The 22,703-nt window shown below is 41.1% G+C and overlaps 1 protein-coding gene across 1 annotated transcript; it reads left to right on the top strand.

Annotated features, from left to right (window-relative positions):
* Positions 1-2,489: 2,489 nt before the first annotated feature.
* Positions 2,490-20,877, top strand: LOC125465864 (phospholipid hydroperoxide glutathione peroxidase-like). Its single transcript, XM_048559789.2, has 7 exons — positions 2,490-2,625; positions 10,406-10,500; positions 13,384-13,528; positions 16,137-16,288; positions 16,939-16,963; positions 17,829-17,888; positions 20,560-20,877. The coding sequence occupies exons 1-7, from the start codon at positions 2,539-2,541 to the stop codon at positions 20,590-20,592; spliced, it is 597 nt and encodes a 198-aa protein (XP_048415746.1). The 5' UTR covers positions 2,490-2,538; the 3' UTR covers positions 20,593-20,877.
* Positions 20,878-22,703: the final 1,826 nt, after the last annotated feature.

The raw sequence follows: 22,703 nt of genomic DNA, 5'->3' as shown, positions 1-22,703 counted from the left end.
GGAGATGAAGAAGATGAAGTCCAGGATGCAGCACCACGAGAGCTTTCCACTTCAGTTTTGTATTCTATCCTGAGGGATGATGTGGAGGTGCCAGTGTTGGCCAGGGATGGAAAAGCTCAGAAATCACACAACACCAGGCCACAGTAACAACAGGTTTATTTAAAAACACAAGCTTTCAGAGATTAGCCCCTTTGACAGGTTAAGTGAGTCCACTTTACCTGACGAAAGCCTACAGTCCAAAAGCTCGTGGTTTCAAATAAACCTGTTGGACTATTAGCTGGTGTCATGCGATTGCTGGTCTTATCCTGAGGGAAATTGAGAAGGAGGACAATGATTACAAAGCAGAACACAGCAGAGTAGCGGTTCATGGAATAAGATCTTAACCTGGCACCCTATCTACAGCTTCTTCATGAAAGAAGAAAAAGGGCAAAGCAGCAAAAACTGGATTTTTTTAAAGCTAACCCCCAAGAAACAGTCAGAAGACAACGAACCATAGCCATCCACTTCTGGACTAACTATATTTCACCTTAACCCTGCAACCACAATTGCACCTGAAGGGGATGATGACAACTCTCATCCCCTGCATTTACAACAGAGTAACCTCAAAACCTCCTCCCCCATCAAGTCACCTTTTTCAAGGTAAGGTGTTAAATTTACTTTTATTTCATTATTAAACATTTATTCAAAATGTGTTATTCTTTGTGTTAGGGGTTTGAGTGATTTTTGAATAATTTTGAGTGACTTTTTTGGTGGTCTGCCCCTATTTTCCACTTTTCCCATAGGCTCCATTATTTCTATAGCACAATTTTCTACATCACAACGTTGCCCAGGAACGTAACTATCGTGTTATTGCAGAAGCGACTGTATAATTGCCATGCTAATGGAATAATGAAGGTAGTGATTAGGCACGAAAGTATCATCGAAGTCGATGATAATCCTTGGCTATCAAATAGAGAGCAGCCTTGTGGGGTTGTCTACCCAAAACACGCAGATCCAACTTCATATAAATTTCCCTTACAATGGCCCAGTAAAAACAGCAGTGGGGAAACAGAATCCTAAAAAGGGTAGGTGATTTAAACGTTTTAAAATAAATGATACAGTCTGAACTAAGGGCTGAGGACTGAGACTGGGCTTTCGCTTTACCCCAGAAAGCCTGTGCAAACACCAACTTGACCATGTCTCCCGCATTTCCCGCAACTCATCCCTTACACCCCGCCCCTGCAATAACTGCCAAAAGAGAATCCCCCTAGTCCTCACATACCACCCCACCAACCATACAATGCATCATCCTCCGACACTTCCGCCATCTACAATCCAACCCCACCACTAAAGACATTTTCCCCATCCCACCCTTGTCTGCCTTCCAGAGAGACCATTGTCTCCGCGACTCCCTTGTCTGCTCCGCACTCCCTTCCAACCCCACCACACTCAGCACTTTCCCCTGCAACTGCAGGAAGTGCTACACTTGCCCCCCACACCACCTCCCTCACCACTTTCCCAGGCCCCAAGATGACTTTCCACATCAAGCAGATGTTCACCTGCACATCCGCCAATGTGGTATACTGTATCCTCTGTACCCGTTGTGGCTTCCTCTACATTGGGGAAACCAAGCGGAGGCTTGGGGACCACTTTGCAGAACACCTCCGCTTGGTTCGCAATAAACAACTGCACCTTCCAGTCGCGAACCATTTCAACTCCCCCTCCCATTCCTCAGACAACATGTCCATCCTGGGCCTCATGCAGTGCCATAATGATGCCACCCGAAGGTTGCAAGAACAGCAACTCATATTCCGCTTGGGAACCCTGCAGCCCAATGGTATCAATGTGGATTTCACCAGCTTCAAAATCTCCCCTCCCCTCCACTGCATCCCAAACCAGCCCAGCTCGTCCCCGCATCCCTAACCTGACCTTCCTCTCACCTATCCCCTCCTCAAGACGCACCCCCATTTCCTAGCTACTAACCTCATCCCACCCCCTTGACCTGTCTATCCTCCCCAGACTGACCTATCCCCTCCCTACCACCCCACCCATACCCTCCATTCATCTTCGGTCCACCTCACCCCCTCTCCCGATTTATTTCAGAATCCTCTCCCCATCCCCCTTTTCTGATGAAGGGTCTAAGCCCGAAACATCAGCTTTTGTGCTCCTAAAATGCTGCTTGGCCTGCTGTGTTCATCCAGCTCCACACTTTGTTATCACCAACACCGAATGTGTTGGTTTAAGGGTCAAAAACAGAAGTTGCTGGAAAAGCTCCAGCTTTTGCAGCATCTGTGAAGAAATAAATCAGAGTTAACGTGTCGCGTCCAGTGACACTTCCTCAGAACTGTTGCTTTAGGATGCGCCTAGACTTCTTGAAAAGCATTTGTTTGCTGATGAATAGGCAGTGCGGGGAATCAATGGGTTGATTCGCTCATTTGTACGGGCTATTTCTATCAATTCTGCTCACGAGAAAGAGCCAGTGGAGTAGTAGCAAAGGCGGGTGTAAGTGTCTCTAGCCCCACCCCGATGTGACTCACCATCTCGTGTTGTTACAGGAGAATGATCGTTTGGACTCAGCGCTTTATAAAGCGAGCGATCCCGCTGGGTTTAGCAACGTTCAAGCAGCAGGCGAGGATAGGAACGATGGTGAGTGTTTGGCCTACCGCAACAGAACTACGGATGCTGGAAATCTGAATCTAAAATAGAAATTGCTGGCGCGACTCAGTAGATCTAGCAGTAGTCTTTTCTAGTTTTTGCAAATCTGGTTTGCACAGGGCAGTTCAAATATGCTTAAAACGTAGAGCGTTTTTCGCATACTTTAGATAACGGGTCTTTCTGGACCTGTTCAGAAACCGGGGAACACTTTGCCCCTACCCCCTGCTCTTAAAGGCTCTCAAATGCTGGCGCATTGCGAAAGCGCATTTTGTAAAAATCCTCGCCACATTCCAGGCCTGCAACACTGCTAGGTGCCTCCTTCCTGAAAGACTTAAATCTTCTCACTGGGCATTAGTCAGCGTTCGTCCAGAGAGATTTAAGACTAGAGCATGTGTTAATACGACTGGCTGGAGACGTGGGATTCTGTATGAAATATCTAACAAAGTCATATGACGCTAATGATGCCCCATTGCGTGGGCTTCAATGCATGAATTCTGAAACCGAATCCAACAGTGCAAGAATTCACTACCTCTGGCAGCATCAATGAACAACAAATCGACCCCAGTTACCCCCCCCCCCCGTTTCTCTTTTTTCTTTCAGATTTTCAGCAAACGCGTTTTTTACTGTAGCAGACGAATTGTGGTGTTTACACCACATGTAGGGTGGTGATTCTCATTGCCGAGTCTCCTTTCGCTTGTACTTCACTTATCATCCTCGTGGGGTTACTCAGTTTCCTGGGATCGACACTAACAGAAGCTTTTCAATATTGCGATCTGCAGTGTTAGAGTGCACCTGAGTTTCTTCCTCCAAATGAATAGGAGGTCACTAGTCAAGCTGCAATTGGCAACACAGTTGCCCCTACACTCCACCTATGTGGTCTCCCTGGCACAATATGTGAAAACCTTTTACAAAGCGACTGCAAACGACGTTTCATATTACTTCAAATTGGGCTCAGTGCTAGCTCTTCCAAACTGAATTTCACTTTGTATCTTTGCATTTAATCTTGCTTTCTGGCTAGTTAAAGTTGAGATTCTTGTAATGTATTCTTTTTTTTTACTGCAACAATATACATTATTCTTAAACTTTCTGTACATACATTGTTCTAAAGCAGTTCTGTCTAGTTGCCTTATGCCAAGTTAAAAATTGGACTCTGACACTCCCTGCGGTTGGAAACACTAATGTCACTTCTTACTCCAAAGGGATGTGGAGGTGCCTCTGGACTGGAGTGGAGATAGTCAGAAGTCGCAACACCAGGCTATAGTCCAAAAGGTGTATTTGAAATCATGAGCTTTTGGAGTGCTGAGTGATGGTTTTTTTTCAAGTGACTGTAAGAAAAATGCCCAGGCATGGAATTGATCAGTAGAGAAAGCAAAAGATTGCACAAACAAGGGGCTGTGTGTCAGCAGGCTGAATTTAAAGTCTCTGCAGGTGATCAAGTGTCAGATGGTGTGAGGAAAGTATCACCAGCTGGTGCAGGATGACCTGTGACTCAATTGAGGCAGGGAGTTAACTAAACAAAATAAAAATGGTGTTGGAGAGGAACCAAATGACTGAGTTGTAAGAGTTGCATGCTGAGGACTTAACCAAAATAACAAGTAATTCCAAATTAATGTAGAGAGATCATAAGTCATCAAGGTGATTGTGTCAAAACAGGACAGTAAGGAAGATTTTGCAAATACAGAGCAGAATGGTGGGGTTATATGTAGCACAACATGACCCCAAGATCACAGTTGAGGCTACCTTCCTGGGTACAGAATTTGGCTAAAAGTTTCTGCTCAGCAGCCCTGTATTGTTGTGTATCTTGAAGACTACCTTGTAAGGCACTTAGCTGAAAATTGGAGGCTGAATGTCCTTGACTGCTGAAGCGTTCCCTGGTTGGGTGGGAACATTCTTGTCTGGCAATTGTTGCACTGTGTCCATTCCTCTAGTGACCAAGTCACATGAGTATCTGCCATGCTACACGGCAGATGCTGCAACCTCGAAATTGAGTGTCCATGTTTTCAGCTTGTTGAAGATACAATGGGCTAGCTGTCTGACTATGCAAGTAGACTAGGCACCAGAACTACACTAGCTACATGTGTGCCAAGGATAAAAACTGGAGCAACTTTTTTATCACCCCCAGCAGTAACCAAACCTCTGTCCAACCCTGGTCCCATGATAGGGTTGCCCAAAGAGACTTGTTGTTTGACCTGTCAACACTTGTACAATCTCTTGAGCTCTGTGCCTGTATGCTCTCTTTCATCTCATCTGAGGAGTAGCACTGTGCAAGCTGTGATTTCAAACAAGCCTGTTGGACTACAACCTGGTATTGATAACTTTTACTTGTGCAGGGCACTATTTTTGTACATCTTGAGGCAACGAGAGGGTCTGACAATTGAATGCCCCCTGACCCCATTGTACTCTGGCAGAAAGGTGTAATTTGATTGAATTGCTTCAATGCTCTACACACTAAAATTTATCTTTATAGAACACTGCATGCAGATGTGAATTTTCAATACTGCAGCATCAGAAACCTCTTAAACAATTCAGCCTTGATTTGATGTTATACTTGGATTTTTGTTTTAAATACAATCTCTAGGTTTAAGCCTCTCAATGGCCTTTGAGGCAGTCTGTTCACCCTCAGCAGATCAAAGTTTGAAGGCGGATATGGTTCTTTCTCATACCCAGTCATAATACATAAAACCAGTTTAATTTTTCTATGCTTCAAATATGGTACTTGCATCTTGTTAATGCAGCTTTATTTTTCACTTTTAGTTCTGTTTCTTATTAACTTGAAATTAAATTGTTTTCTGTACAATCTCAAACTGTGGGTGTTCTGCAATCGCTATTTAAATGCAGCAAAATGCCTCTGACCCTTAAGACAGCAACCTTTTTAAAGACAAAGTTGGCATCCTGTCTTGTCACTGGGACAGATGACCAGAATCCTGTCCAAATCCAGCAAAATATTAAGGTTTTGGGCTGAAAAATAGCTAGTAACATGCCCCATATAAATACAGGGCAATGATTACTTCCAATGAGAGAATCTAACCATTTGTTCCTTGACTTTCATTGAGTTGTGACATCCCCACTCAACATCTTGGATTACAATTGACCAGGAACTGTACTGGACTAGCTGTATAAATACTGGGGCTAAAAGATCAGGTCAGAGACAAGGAATCCTGTAGTAAGTCACCTTTGACACCCCAAAGCTTGCCCACCATCTACAAGAGAGACACTCATCAGAGTTGAGATGACATACACTCCAACTGCCTAGATGCGTACAGCTCCAATAACACTCAAAGCCTTCTAGGACAATGAAGCTTGTTTGACTGGCAACATCTGCACCCTGTATCATTGTTCAGTAGCAGTAGTGTAACATCTGTAAGATGCACTGTACAAATTCACCAAGGTCTCTTTAGGACAATAATTTCCAAACACACAACTCCTACCTCCTTTGAAGGAAAAGGGCAGCAGATGTACAGTACCACCTGCAAGTTATGCTTCAAGGCACTAATTATTGTGATGTAGAAATGTCACTGTTCCTTCAGAGCCTACAGCCACTTTAAGAAGGCAGCTTTCCACTGCTTTCTCTCCTTGTGAATGGGTATTAAATTGACCCAGCCAGTGATATCCCAAACCATAACTGTTTTCAAATTAGCTCTTCCCAATCCACTTTTATCCTTTGCCATAATAATCTTAAAACAACTGAATTATGGCCACTATCTCCAATGCTGTCTTCAGAATTAGGCGTTCTACCTGCCTAGGCTCAATCCTGACTATTAGGTTTAAAACTGTTGCTTTCCTTTTCAGGCTCTTATGTACTGGCTTTAAAAAAAAATCTCCAGGGTACACTTCTATTTAAAAATGTTGTTACATCTGTACCTTGAACATTAAAAGTATCCCAGATAATATTTGGGTTCACTAAACTCCTAAAATTACTACCCAATAGCCCTTAAATTTGACTTTTTTACATGTCTGATCCATATCCCTCCCTGTTTGTGTGGTACACAACCAGCACACATGTTTGCCTTTTTTGTAAACTTTAAAGGCCTCAATGGGTCTTACCAAGATTTCATGTCGTCTCAACAATAATTGATTCAGTCATAATTATTGACAACATCCCCACGCCCCCATCCATCTCTATCTTGTCTGAATGCCCTAAACTAGGAATGCTGATCTACCAGTCCTGCCCATCTTTCAGCCACGTCTCGTGTCTGACATCATACACCCACATGCCTGTTTATTGTCCACTCATCCATCTAAATTTCCAAACATGTTTTCTTCATTGCAGCAGTGTTCTTCCTTCTTCCCTGCATCCCCCCCTTGCTTCTAAAAGTCTGCTAGATTTGCCTGATCCCTTGCAGTGAACCAGACTAAGCCAACTTATTCTGCTATTTACAGACTAATTATGATTGTGCTGATGTACAAGCAAGCATTTTTTGAAAGAAAATCCAAAGAACAGGGAATACTGGAAGTCAAACAGTTCTGAAGGGTTATTGACTCTAGTTTCTCAGCACAAATGCTGCCTGACCTGCTGAGTTTTTCCAGCAATTTCTGATTTTGTTTAGGTATTTTCTTACCTAGCTGTTAAAGTTTGTTCAGATATTGTTAAAGCATGACATACATGAAGTTGTCTGAATTAAGCTTGGTAAAGAATTTTAACCACATGCACTCAGTGCATTTGAATGAGCAAAAAGTATGTAGTGAATCAGCATTTTGTATGTCAACAGCAGAATATTAAGTGACAACCAAGCAGAGAAAGGGAGAAAACCCAACTTTCAGTTAAAACACCCTCTTGGAGGCCAATTCAGAAAGCTGCATTGGCTTTGAAACTTGTGTCAAAGGGTGGCTAAGGTATTTCTCACACTTGCCTTCATTGCTCAGATTCTTTTCTGTACTGGCATTGGGATAACCTGCTGAGGTTAGATAAATCATTGGTAAAGTACTATGTGCAGTTCTCTTCACTCTTCCATAGGAAGACAACTATTAAACCCAAGGCTTCAGAAGATTTACCAGAATGTTGCTGGGAATGGAGGGTTTGAGATCTAAACATAGATTGAGACTCTTTTCACCGGAGCATAGGAGGTTGAGGGCTGACCTTTATTGAGGTTAATAGAATTGAGGGGTGTTGATCAGCTGAATGACCAGCATTGAGAAGTTGTCTTAAAAGACATTTTGGGGGTCGGGGGGCGCTAACTCTTCTTTACACAGTGGTTTGTATGTGGAATGAACTGCTAGAGAAGGTACATGTAAGGACAGTTGCAATGGTTAAAAGATCTTCTTTTGGGTAAGGAAAAGTTTTTTTGGATATGGGCCAAATGCAGGAAGGTGAGACTAGTTTAGGATCATTGGCATAGACTAGTTGAACAGAATGTTTTGACTGCAAGCTGTTTGACTATGACTCAGTGGTGAGTTGGAAAGGTTAAGGAAGGGAATTCCAGCACTTCAGGCTAATGTAACTGATGAATGAAATGATTTTCTTGCTTCTCAAACAGGACATGAGACTTGAATTACAGGAGCCTAGAGATCTGAATGACTGACTTGCTGACTGGCATTGGTTAGAGATCTGCAAGGATCAATAGCACAACAAGGAAATGCTGAAGAATGTTGGTCTTATTGCTGCTGTGCTCCATTTTGAAGTGTGACAATATCAGTGGAAGTCTTTGCTCACCTAATGTTTTAGTTAGGTCCTTTGAACTCAAATCAAAATTCTTGAAGTTAGCCTGCATATGTATTGCTGTGATCATTAACATGTTAGAACATAAACATTTGAACTGAATGGAAAGCATGCTCAGGCATGAATTACACTGAATTTTGAAAAGTGTTCATCTCTGATTTTAGAAATAGTGTCAAAGCTCTGCCTGACCATGGTGTGACATTTCTTCTTGGGTGGTGTTTTGCATGCTTGCTTGGCACAAAGCATGCCCCTGTGTTAGTTTGTGCAATGTCAAAATTTAAAAACAATGTCACTTTTCAGTGTTTATGTATTTCAGTGTTTGTATATCTTTCAACTTGTTTAATCCAATAGGCAGAATGCCAGATACTTACTACCAAGTAAATTGTTACACCACAATTAGGTCATCTTTTCTTTTTAAGAAAACTAATCTGCCTGTTATTTGCTTAAAACTGCTACACTAACCAGCTTTACTCTAAAGGAGAACTGTATATTTTTCATAACTCCAGAATTGGCCTGTTTGTTTTTCTGATCCTCTGTATCTTCATCATTGACTGGTTACAAAAACACTTGGTCCCTGCCATGTTGTCTGTGTTGTGTTTTTGGATTGCCAGATTTAGCTGCTCCAGTTTTTTGTTTCTGCTGGAAAACTAGATAAATATTTAGTAATCCTTAACTTTCTTCATGAGACTTCAATTAGTTGTCTCAAGGCTGTAGATGGCTTGGGCTGTTGTACAATATCTAAAGCAGGTTTTTGTATTGTGCAAACTCCTGCTTTTTTAAATGAAGTATAGATGTGATTTTTTAAAGTCTAACACCAGTTTTAGTTTGTCTTTTAGATAAACTAAGATGTTAACTTGCTTTTGATGTCCAATCCTATGGATGTCAACAAGGGATTAGCCCTTAGCCTGACTCCTGTGCATGCTCCCAATGTACCAGTGAACTGTACTCTTCTTGCTTAGTTCAAGCAGACATTTTACATTTCTTGTATTTCTTCTTTTAGGTCTCCATTCTCTCATGGGTTAAATCCTGCACAGAACACTAGAGTAGCTGATTCCCTTCAGTAATTTCTCTCCAAAGGCCCCATTGACTTTGTGCCCACAGGAGAACGCAGTGTTGTAGGTATTGAGCTAGTTTTAAGCCTTACCTTGCACTGTCAGTCATTCTATTGAGTAGAATCCTTCTTTTATTGAAGTGAGATTTGGGTAGGAGTAATGGGTTTTTAAATTTTCAAATTTTTCAGACACTAAGTGGCTGCCTGTTTTGGTAGGTATGATATGCTAATAATGGGTTGTATCTTTGCATTCATGTTGAATTTTATTTTTGTCTTTATTATAGTTCAATATTTTTATTGAAGTAGCTGAGTATCATGCAAGTAACAAGAATATAAGTTGCAGAAATGTGTAAAGATTCCAGTAAATTACTCAACACAAATTCAGCTAGGAATCTTTTCTGGAGTGGCTTTCCTTTTTTCACTAAGCAGATATTTGCACTGTTTTACTCTTGTGGTTTGCCTTGTTTTGGTGGCATGGTGTGGTGGGCTAGCCCTTGTACTGCAGAATCTTCCCTTTGCCTATCCTCTGATTCACAGGGATCAAAGGTTAATCTGAGCAGAAACAGCAAGCAAAACTCAGGTCAGACAGCATCTGTAGAGAGAAATCGGTTCATGCTCAAGTCCTGTGACCTTTCACAACAGAGCAGGTGTTCTAAAGAAGGGTTACTGGTCTTGAAACATGAACTGTTTTCTCCCCTCAGATGTCAGACCTGCTGAGTTTTTTGATAGTGACTTTTTTCCTTGTACAAGTACATTCAGTTGTAGGAAGGGTTTCTGTGGAACTATAATGTGGACTGTGTGTTATTATATAATGCTGCTTGATTTGTTTTAAGTCAATTGATACCTAATCTCTTTACATTCAGCATGTTCTCACACTTTATCTTAACAATTATCAGAAGGAATCCAAATGACTGGAGTATTTGACAATACCTGTGGGTTTTTATCTTTGAATACAAAGAAATATACACATTCCTTTTTTTAGAAGCTGACTTTTACATTTAGCTTAGTGAATGGATTGAATGTATTGGACACTTTTTTCTCTCCATGCTTTAAATTGCTTTCAGAGTGGGCAACCAGAAGACTGGAGCAAGGCCACATCCATTTATCAGTTTAGCATCAAGGACATTGATGGCAAAGAAGTGAATCTAGAAGAATACAGGTGAGGGGACAAGCGTGCTGCTGTCTTGCTCAAAACTGTTTAAGAATGTTTTAACTGCTTCTAAAAGCTTGTTTGCAATGTTTCCAACTTCAGTCTGAAATTTTCTTTCTGCTGTGTTTGTTCGCTTACTAATTAAGAAATAAAGCTTTTTACTAAACAGCCTGTTCAGAGTTGCTGCTGTATGGAGCAGAACAGGCTTGTACCTGGGCTTCCTGGTCCTGAGGTAGGGACATCATACTCCTGCACCACACCTCTTCTGAAAAGGTCTTTTAATTGCTCAGTGGACAGTAATTGCTGCCTTGATCAGAAATACCCACAAAGATGGTGGCTGCCTTGAACAATTCACGTAAGGAAAGGTGTTCTTGGGTTTGACAACATGGAAGTGATGGCCATAGTTCCAAGTCAGGCTGGTATGTGGCACGCTGAAAGAAATTTGTAGGTGGTGTTCCTTTGCCTTATCAGGTGATGGAAGTTCCAAGTTTGGAAGGTGCTGGCAGAAGACCCATGGTGAGTAGGCAACAGCACTACCCCAGTCATTGATGGAGGTGAATATTTGTGATGGATGGGGTGCTGTTCAAGTGGGCTGCTTTGGCCTGAGGTGGCTAGCTTGAATGTTGAAACTGCACTCATCCAAGCAAAGGGAGTGTTTTCCATTACACATGGCTTGTCTTGTAGCTAGTGGGTTGCCCTCCCTGTCTTGACACCCCAAAATCTATATGTGCTACAGTAACCAGATGCACTACAGAAATGTACAAAGATTCTGCAATAGCATCTTCCAAACTTTCATCCACTACCAATACACAAGGGCAACAGCTACACTAGAGCACCGCCACCTGTCCATCCTGACTTAGGAATATATTATAATTCCCTCAGCATTGCCGGGTCAAAACCCTCTGCTGTCTGTCTTTCTCATGCTCTGACTGCATTGTACACCAGACAAACTGCAGTGGATTCAAGAAGGCCTCACTTTCTGGAGGACAACAAGGAATGAAATCTAAATGCTGACACAGCCAGCTTCACCCAATTCCCATGAATGAATAAAACCAATCTATGTTGGGCATGACTGTTTCCTTTTCACTGACACTTTTCCTTTTTGCCAACTTGATGTTGGTTATAGATTTTGTAGGTCTGTCTGTATCGGATTTCCACCATAGACCATTTCTACAATCTGTCTTCACGTGCCTCAAAAGTTTCCCCACACATTTTGATTCTAGTACATAACTAGTTCTGCATTCAAGCCTCCTTGAAGCTTTGCAGACAAGTGCATTAGATATCCAGTTGTCTGCTGTTCTTTCAAGTGAAAGATCAGCCCCTGCAAAAGTACTTTAGCAGATTTCCAGAGGAATTGACTGACATTATTCCACCCAGTTTGGTGGGAAGTCAAGGCCTGAAACATGGATGTTCTTGTGCAGGTCTGACCTGAGTATTTCCAGCATATTTATGAAAGAATTGAAATAACAAAGAGCTGAAGAACTTTTAATCTGAGTTATGAACTGGAATGTATAGACTGAAAGGATGAGTCCTTACAGGTCCTGTAGTAACTATATTTTTAAAAAGAAAATGCATTTCTATTTGAAAGAGAATTTGCAGGTGACTGGACTAAGTTAATAGTTAACTTCCAAAACCAGGCATAGCTGCTCCCACTAAAACTAGTTGTAACTAGATTACTTCTGGCTTTTAAGCCAGAAGTGCAAAATGTGCTTGTGACTTGAAAGTGTTGCCCTTTTTCACTAGAGATAAAAGGTGTAAAGCTGGATGAACACAGCAGGCCCTGCAGCATCAAAGGAGCAGGAAGGTTGATGTTTCTTCAGAAGGGTCAAGGCCTGAAATGTCAGCCTTCCTGCTCTGCTTGTTCATCCAGCTTTACACCTTGTTATTACAGATTCTCCAGCATCTGCAGTTCCTACTATCTCAACTCCTTTTCACTACATCTGACCATTCTGTTGAAGTTCACAGAAAATGGTCCATGCTTTTTTCTTTCATGACTCCCTTTCTAATTGCTCCCTGTGACTTGGTAACACCTTGCAATTCAGTAGAAAACAAGCATGAAAAACCCACTTTGTCATTCTGGTGTAGATCAATTTGATTCTTAAATTTCAACCAGCCTGAAAATCTTGACTTGCTGTATTTTTATTGGGTTCCAATGCTTCCCCCAAGATTGTTTTGATTTTTATTTTTGTTCAGAAACAGACTTTCTGTCTCAAAGGAATTTTATTGTAAACTCATGGGATGTGTCACTGGCTGGGCTAGTGTTTGTTGCCCCTGAGAACTGCATTCTAAAATCCTCTTTAGAAGTTGTATTTGTCTGCAAAGAAAATTGCAGTTCTTCAGACTATTAGAAATTTCTTAGACTCCAAAACATGTTTCAGTATGTCCTCTGCTGACTGACCTGTGTTCTCTAGCTCCTTACTGTGTTGACACACAGCCATGCCATCCTGCTTGCATAACTAAATGGTACTTGCACAGGTTATCTTGAAGTGGCTGTACTTTCACATATGTAGTTATTGAGTAATTATCTAGACACCAAAATAGTCACACAGACAGTCACTGTCAACTAGCCATGACAAGTCACAGGAAACACTTTGTAAGCATGCTGTTTACGTCATGAGAGGGGGTCCTTCAGAATAGAGTAGTTCAGAACCAGGACTCTGCAATTGGGGTTTTTTAGTTTACTGTTCCTTACTGCTGTCAGTGAGTGACCCATCTCCTTGTTCAGATGTCAATGGCTGTTTATGCACAGGGATTAGGATCCATGCCATCTCTTGTCTTTGACCACTGTTCCTGCACTCTCTGCCCCACAAGCCACAATTGTGGTTAACACCACTAACATTGACTTCTTTGTTTTGACACTACAAAGTAAGTAATCTTTTCTTTTTCTTTTAGGGGTCTTGTCTGCATTTTTGTAAACGTGGCCTCTAAATGAGGAAAGACTTCCGTAAACTACACTCAGCTTGTTGAACTGGATACGAAATACGCTGAGAAAGGTTTACGGATTTTGGCTTTCCCCTGTAACCAGTTTGGTAAGCAGGTAAGCTGTGGGGAAAACACCAGTGTTTTTAATGAAGATCTGTAGCTTGGGTTGCAGTTGATGTTAGTTGGTTTGCCAAGCTGACTGGTTTTCATGCAGATGTTTCATCTCCCTTCTAGGTGACCATTCAGTGCCATGTACCCTCTGAAGCACTGTTGTTCAGTCTGGTCCGGCATGGTGGACGGTCTTGTTTCTGGTTTTCTATCGTTGTTGGGGGGGAGGGGTTGGAGTCTCTTTCAACATCATTTTTAATGACCTTGGCAGTTCAAAACCAGGCCTCCAGCAGTTCTTGTGCTTGTCTTTGTCTTGCTCATCCTGTACTCTAACTTTGTCCCAGTTAAATTGATGGCCTTCTATGGCAGTATATCACTATGATCAAGTTCATCAAGGAAGGAGAACAACAATCAAATCCTATTTCTCTAGATGTAATGGTAGAATGAACAACAGTGAATATCTCTCTGGTGTAAAGAGACTGCACACTGACCAAACCCTGAGTTACACCAGTAACCACCCCAGCATTCACAAATGAGCAATAACTCATTAAAAATCTGGAGCTGCACAAAAACTAAGGAACATCTATACAGAGCCAATACTTAGTAAACAAATAACACCAAGAAGACTCTGTACACCCAACACACTGGCCACCTCACCCTAGGTTGGAACCACATCAGAACTGACTACCAGACTCCAACAACCTCTTGGAATAAGGATAGCACACAAACCAACAGCTTCACTTTGCCAGTTATATGTAAAAGACCACATATCCACAATGAACAGTACAAATATAATGTACAAAATGCCATGCAGCAACTGAGAAACACTACGTAGGACAGACAGGAAACTTGCCACCAGGATACATGAACACCCATTCACAGCAAAAGGCATGACCAACTCTCTCCCTCGTTTGAATACACTGACGTAAAAGGATGACAATTTAACTGTGACAAAGTTACAGTACTAGGACAAGCAAGATGATACGCCCGAAAATTCTGGGAGGCCTGGCTTTTGATCACTGCTGCACTTAACAAACATGTTGAAATAGACCCAATCTACATACCACAACAATACAAAATCTGAAGCAAGACTGCCCACCATGACAGATCATGCATGGTCAGAGTAGGACACAACTGTGCTTCAACAGAGGTTACATTGCACTTCCCCAGAGAAGGGTGACAAAACATTTGTGTGAAAACTAGTTAGCTTAGTGAACCAAACAACCACCATGTTGAACATGCAATATGTGCAGATTTTCTTCATCTTTCTAACCCATTGGTTTTAAGAGCATAATGTTGGGTTTCTTAACATTACTGTCCAAAAAGGTTGAATTAGTGCTGTCATTACTAAAATCTAAGTCCCTCAAGCCTATTCCATTGATCAGTAAGATCATGGCTGAGCTATGGTTTAACTCTCTATAGGTATGCTTTTAGCCCATGTCCCTTTACCTGGCAAAAATTTATCTAATGCTGATCTTAAAATTAATAACTGATCTAGCATCAACTGCTCTTATGGAAGAGTTCCAACCTCCACTACCCTTTTTTGCATGTAGAACTGCTTCCTAACACCCCTTCAGAATAGTCTGGCCCTAACTTTTAGACTGTCTCCTGACTCTAGAATCTCAAACCAGTGGAAATAATTAATCTTTATCTATCCTGTCTTCCTGTTTTATTAAAGTGAACCTTGATCAGATCATTCCTTAACCTTCTAACTTCTAGAGCAAACAGGCTTCATTTATGGGATTACTCCTCTAATGTAACCCACAAAATCCAGGCATTCTTATAAATGTACATTGTAGTCTGTCCAAGGACAAAATTCTTCCTAAAGTTTGGTGCCCAGATCTATTATATACTTCATTTGGGGTCTAACCAGGGTCTTGCATTGCTGCAGCATAAGTTCTGCATCCTTTTACTCCAGTCTTTATTATTCATAATAATAATATCAGCATTCCCTTAGTTTTTAGTGTTTTTTAAAAACCCCTGCATCTGCTCTTAACAAAGATGAACCCCTTTATCTGCCTGAGTCCCATATCTCTTTGAGCACCTGCTAGTAACCATCAGACCATCTAGAAAATACCCTGGTCTATCTTGCCAGTCCAAAACATATAACCTCATGCTTGATTACATTGAAATCCATCTGGCACAATTTTTCCTCCCCAGCCATAGTGGTTAATCTGTGGCCACCACAATACTGTGCAGCTGAGTTCAAGTTGCTGAGTATATTTTTAAGACCAGTTCTTTGATTAGTAAAGGGATCCAGGGCTATAAGAAGAATGAGAAACGTTCAGCAAAGCAGACTTTGGACTGTATGGCCTAATTCTGCTGCTATATCTTGTCACTTGATTTTTGGGTTGTTGGCTTTTTGAACCTTCTTCAAACTGAGCTGCTTAACTCTCTCTGCCTTTTTGATTTAAATGAAGCAACAATCATCCATCCAGGTACTGGCATGTTATTTAATGGGAAGATGTATTCCCAACAAATTGTGGATGTAAAACTAAAACCTTTAACTATTGGAATTCTGGTCTCTTTTTGCTTTGGATACTAATGTAATCTAGCAAATAGAATTTGAACTTGCAGACTAAAACCTATTTTTAATATTGCCACTCTTTCTTTAGGAACCTGGAGATGAGAAACAAATTAAAGAATTTGCAAATAAGTACAATGTGAAGTTTGGAATGTCTAGCAAAATTGATGTCAATGGGGATAATGCTCACCCTTTGTGGAAATGGATGAAGGAGCAGCCTAAAGGGAAAGGTCTCTTGGGAAAGTATGTTTGTCTCATTCTTTTGCTAAACCAGGAATAATGCATATCCACTGGGGGGGGTGTGGAGAAGAACCTTTCGTTTTCTTGGCAGAAGTGTATTTTAGGCAACTCTCAATACTACTTCAGCCCAAAATGTAGTGAAACCTTACACAATATAACTTGTAAAACCTGAAAGCTCTGGTTTGAAGTGCCAAGTCCCCTTTTTTATGGGTGCAACCTAATTCACTCAACTTTAAAAATATTAAACAGCTGGCTCAGTGGTTAGCATTGCTGCCTCTCAGCACCAGGAACCTGGGTTCAATTCCACCTGTTGACAACTCTAGAGTTTGCGTATTCTCCATGTGTCTGCATGGGTTTCCTCCAGGTGCTCTGGTTTCCTGAGTCCAGAGATGTGCAGGCTAGGTGGATTGGCCATGCTAAATTTCCCATGTTCAGATGTGTAGATTTAGGGGGATGGGTCTGGGTGGGAAGCTTGAGGGCGGCATGGATTTGAGCTGACAGGCCTGTTTCTACACGAGGGATTCTATCACTTTAAAAATAAAGCTGAGTTTTGAATAAATTCTAAATCCTTAATGTAGCATCTTTAATGTAAATTGTTCATATTAAACTACCTCTTCCAAGGTAAACTAACACTTTGTATTTTGGTTTTACAGCGCTATTAAGTGGAACTTCTCTAAGGTATGGAAGCTAGATACTCTCTAATATCAAGTACCTATAGTCTTGTGTACAAGGCATGTAATCCAAATATAAAGCTGGATGACTGTGCGTGGGTTTTTTGTGAAGCAACATTGTATTCCTGACACTTGTTTTACACAGCCAGTATGACAGGATCATGAGGAGCTAGTTGTCAGATGATCACAACTTGGTCACAAAAGTAGGCCTCTGAGGAAAGCAAGTGAATTTGACCTTAGCTGTGATTTCACTCAGTAGACTACCAGTGCTGGAACAATCTTGAAATGTTTGGTGGCCAGAATTAACTAGGTGAAAATACCTCCTGTGAATAGTAAGAGTGGAGGTGATTAGAGATGGTAACCAGACTGGAAAAGTTCCCAAATTTTTAAACGAGTTGACAGGTTAAGTGGGATGCAGAAGCTTTCTTTGTTAAAAGCCTCCAGTTTAGAGGGTTGATAGTCTGGAGCTGAGAGCATGGAGAAGGGATTCTGAAGCTGAAGCACTAGTGGAGATGTGTCCTATCAGAATTTCAAATAGGCACTCTTGGTGATCAATGTTTTAAAGATTGTGTTTATCACTTGATAGGATCCCAAATGTCTGATTCAACCTCAACATATTTACCAGGTTAAGGGGATGTGCGGGACTGCAGACAATATCTTCAATCTTTCCAGTATGTAAACTGGAGATATAACCTGATTATTCCAAATGCTTGACATCTGGGTGATGGAGGGTTGAGGAGATGTTGCAGTGAGGTTGCATCGAGTTACACTGCATGTGGACATGTTTCTGAATGTTGCATGTGGGGCAGCTTGCAGAAAGATATTGGCTTCTGCACATGGTCCCAAGTGGAAACTTTATTTTTCTCTCCTAGTTTCTGATTGACCGGGAAGGTCAGGTTGTCAAGAGGTATTCCCCCATGGATGACCCTGTGGTAAGTTGTCTGTTTGGGTTTTTCAATTTTTAAACCAACCTTGTGAACTGCACACTTCCAGTTTTTGGAGTGAGTCATTAGGTAGAATGGGTGACCAACTGGACCTGTTCAACCTGTAGCACCAGCCAAACCAAATGTATACAGCAGGAATATTATTACTGAAGTCTGTCAAATGCTCTATTTTTAAAAATCTTTGACCATGAGATTACAGAACAGAATTGGACCATTTTAGTCTGCTCTACAATTCAATTTTTGATTTATAAACAAGAAGTCTCAAAATTGCAGCTTGTTTCTTTTAATAAACTGTCTCTTCTATAGTAGTCTTTGTCCAATACTGGGTTTAGATGCTGATCTAAAACTTTAAATTCACAAAATTTCTAAATTTTCTCCAAGGATAAAGTTTGATTCTAACTTATAATGCAGAGAACTTTGTATGTTGTACACAGAACACTTCAGTCCAGGAAGTGTTATAGCAGCTAACTTTTTTAACTTGACCTGCATTAATCTGATAGTGAAATGCCTCTCTCCTGTCTCCTCCTCCTTTCCCCCCCCCCCCCCCCCCCCCCCCATCCTCTTGCTTTGCTCCTGGTTTCATATTTATTAACAAACACCGGAACCTTCAAGGCAGCTTTTAAATCCAGTGTGCCCACTTGAGGATGCTCTCCTTGGCAGCAGGAGAAACCCATGTAGAATGCCCACCTAGCAGGGCTGGTGGTTGGTTGAGTAGGACCCATTAACAGGTCTCTAGGCCCACCATGGCACCCCCAATTTTATGACTGCAACCTCAAGTGCTGAGCTGGCTCAAATACCTTTGTATTTAATTAGCTGAGGAGGGGTCTCTTTGTGACAGTAAAGAACCACATCACCGTGTATCACAAATGGTGAGGGTGCAGGGGAGGCTGGTTCAATGTCCACAGTATTGGAAAAGTCAGGGGCATGGTGCTGAGATCTTACTTGAAGAGTGAGTGCAGACCTGATCTGAATGGTCAACTTCTGGGTATTTAAAATTGGGTAATTCAAACCCATTCAGTTGTAATTCAGTAATCTAGTTATTGAAAATGGGCTCTCTCTAATGTCTGCCTATACTTGGACTCTCAGATCTGGTTTAATGACAGATCTTAGTACTTTCCCCAAACGCCAATGATCTGTGGTGAATTGGCAGATTGACAAGGAAGCTGTTTGGCTTAACTTGACTGATCCAGCACCAATCCTTCTGCCAGATAGCAGCAGGAAGTGATCAGTGATCAAATTCTAATTTCCCTTTTGTCTAACTGGCACCTCCTGTCCAGACCAGCAGGTGAGGCAACAACAGCATTGGCACCCAAAAACTGGTGTTGGGGGAAAGAAAGGACCAAGAGAATCAGTATTGAAAAATAGTACTTGGCTTGCAATGTAATGAATGTCTTGACATTCTCACTGGTAATAAACCCTTGCAGCTTGTTTATATGCAGACACCTGCAGCTGAACCCACCCACTAAATACATCAATCTAATTTCTTGAGTCATTACTTTTTCACTTGACCCTGTATACTAGCCCTTAATATTGCAGTTACCTCTGGTCTTTGGTCTTCTGGCATTAGAGTAGAAATATTTACATTAATTGTACAAAATGCCACAACAGCTGCTTCCCATACAGATGGGTGATATTTCTCAAGGTATCAATGCCTGGTTCTAATTTGGGAGAAGGTGCTGAAGTTGATCATACAATTCATTCAACTTTTTAAGAAGTTGAATCAGCATGGAAACAGACCCTTGTCCAACTTGTCCATAATGATCTATTCCATTTAGCCCATGTCCCCCACAAACCTTCTGCTTCATTATACATATGCAGATGCTTCTTAAGTGTTGTATTTGTACCTGTCTCCTCCACTTCCTCCAGCAACTCATTCCATACACACTACCCTCTGGGCAAAAGGTTGCCCATTGGATCCCTTTTAAATCTTTTCCTTCTCCTTGTAAACCTATCCCAAGTTTTGGACCTCTCTCTATCCTGGAAGAAAAGACCTTTTTTGACTACTCACCCTATCTATGCCAGTCTGTCTTATAAACTTGATAAAATAAAATCTCCTCCCCAGCCTCCTATGCTCCAGGGGTAAATAGACCCAGCATCTTGTTATTGGTCAAACACTACACTTTTGTGCCAACATCACCTAAACAGTTAGCATGCCACTACAAAGAAAATGTGTTCAGGTCAACATTCTTTTGCCACAATCACTGAACTTTGTTAAATTTGCCTATTAGTGACTGCACTTGAAAGCTAAGCACCTGTGTAAAATGCTGTAGTTTCCTAGGAAAGTAACTACTATATTAGGCTTTAACTTTATTTCAAATTAGATTTACTCCACTTTACTGTTGGCTTTTCTTCCATACTGCATGATTTTCACATTAACTGGCAAGTATTTAAATACTCAAACCTGACCAAATAAAGCCCTCATTGTTTAGAAATACTGTTGTGAACTGATTGAACTACTTTTCAATGAGGAAAGCATTAGTCTAGTCAAAGCAAACTACCACTAAATTTTTTTGTATTAGAGATCAGTCAACAATGCTAGTACACTTAATTTTGCAATTGTAAACAAGGTTGAATGTGTGAATTCCTGGAACTTGGCAAGCATTCTGAATGAAGCCATTCATCTGAAGTTTGATTCACTTTCTTTCTTTATTTCAAACAGGTGATTGAAAAGGATCTCCCCAAGTACCTGTAATTGACCAAAACAAGCAGCTCATGGAAACATAACTCAATGTACTGAATTTATATCAGCCTTTCAGTCCAGCAAATGATGGTCTGCTTTTAAACCTGTTGATGTGGAAAAGTGGATCTGACATGTGATGTGCATACCTGGCAGAAATTCTGATGTATATATCAAACTTGAGTTTCTTGGCAGATTATTACCATATTCTAAACTTGTGATGTTTAACACTATATACAAAACTTTGGACTGTTTTGTTGAATTTCTTCTTTCATGGCAATTAAAAAGAAAATCAGCTCACCACTTGGTTGAATGCTTTCTGGTTTGAGTATAGAATTAGCATATCATCATGCACATTGAGATCCTGAAATTGTGCTTCCCTTTCCTGCAACTGAATCTCTCAACTGGTGTTACTGCAGCATTTCAATCTCTGAAATGCTCCCGTGAGGTGAGTGTTGAGCTGCTCCAGCTTTTACACCTAACTAGTCAGTTACACCTAACTAGTCAGTTTCACCAAGTATCAGGAAACTAACTGCCTCGGGATTTAATCGAAACACCAGATGAATCCTAGCAGTGGTTAAATAGATACACTGAGTAGCTAAGAATCCTAACCAAGGGCTTATCATTTTAAACACAGTCCAACAGAAAATCCAGCATAGCTTTTTAACCTGTTCCTCTACTTGCATTTTCACAAAGCAAAATGCCAGTTTCTGTTCTGAGCGTAACTCCCTCACACCATCAAATAATGATCTTCAATAGTAAACTCCAACCAAGCTTAAACTGTTGGATGTGTGGTGGCAATGCTGTTTCACTTTTTTCCTCTTCTTACTGGTGGTGAAAATATCAAATGAGTCTACGTTCACTCAATCTCCAGGTCATGCCATCAGTTTTTAGTATCAGCAGGGACAAAAGTGGGCTCTGGCTCTGCTTCTGCCTTTGTCCCTAACCTCACCTGAGCATATGATGCCACAACATAATAGCCTGGTTATTGGAATCTGGATCAGGTGCAAGAGTCAAGGCCCAAGCAGCACTTGCTGCTGCTTTTCTGCAATTTTGTGGCCAACTGCTTGTAACCAACATCATAGGAGTTTGGCACTAATCCAATAATACTAACTTATTATACTGTCATAATATGACTTTTGCATGTTTATCACTGACTTCAAACAAGGTAGTCTGTCCCTGTGGTCTTGCTTGAAGTTCTTACTGAAAAGACTTTGCCACAATCTCCCTCTCTCCACACATCCAACCCTCTCCTAATAACATGCATCTTGTGAAGGCATGTCAGCTGCAGTTTGATTTTTGCAGTTGTACAAGCCTTGAGCTTGAAGCAGTGGGCAAAATGAGGTAGAGTAAATCTGTTGCTCCATGGTCTCTTGTTGAATGGAGAAATCCTAAAATACCAATACCACCCAGAGCACACTGATACACTCTTCCCCTCTCTTCCACTTGATACTTCATGAGATCACGTCACAATTGAGCTGAGGTACTAATTGAAATAAATCAAATGGAAGGCCAAAGTTTCAATGGTACAGGGATTACACTTGTTCCAGGGGTATGTAATTACGTGTGAATTAATTCAGTCAAAAGATTTTTGTTTTAATATTGAAGAATAACAAAGACCAGTTGATCCTACAACATTGTAATTACCTTGGGTGGTGAAAAAACTTGAAGTTTCTGATGGTCCCTAGAAACTTCATGTTACTGCATGTTCCCTAAGATTGTTTGAGCTGTGTTTACATACTGATTAGGTGGGAATCAAGTACAACTAAATTAATAGAAAATAGGAGTCTTACATTTTTCTAGCCCTGAATTCAAAAATAAACTTTTACTTCTACTTCTCCCACTTTGAACCCTTCTTTGATTATTGTGCCGTTGACTGCTAGATCAATAGGATTAGCTTTTGAAATTGTTCACTGCAGTGACTTGCAGGATCCTCCTGTGATCCATGATGTTCCTACTCAGTTGTTCCTCAGTGCAGGCCCAAATGATCCTCTTCACCCTTTGTTATAACTAAAATAAGGGGCTCAACTGATGTCCCATTTTATCCCTACAGCCTGATTTTAAGATAGGTGGAGGCAACCTGGCCTGCAAGAGAACTTATCAAGGGCATTGTGATGCTCAAAAAA

The sequence above is a fragment of the Stegostoma tigrinum genome, chromosome 30 (genome assembly GCF_030684315.1).
Source record: "Stegostoma tigrinum isolate sSteTig4 chromosome 30, sSteTig4.hap1, whole genome shotgun sequence".
Classification (NCBI taxonomy): domain Eukaryota; kingdom Metazoa; phylum Chordata; class Chondrichthyes; order Orectolobiformes; family Stegostomatidae; genus Stegostoma; species Stegostoma tigrinum.
This window is presented reverse-complemented; position numbering and strand designations above follow the sequence as displayed.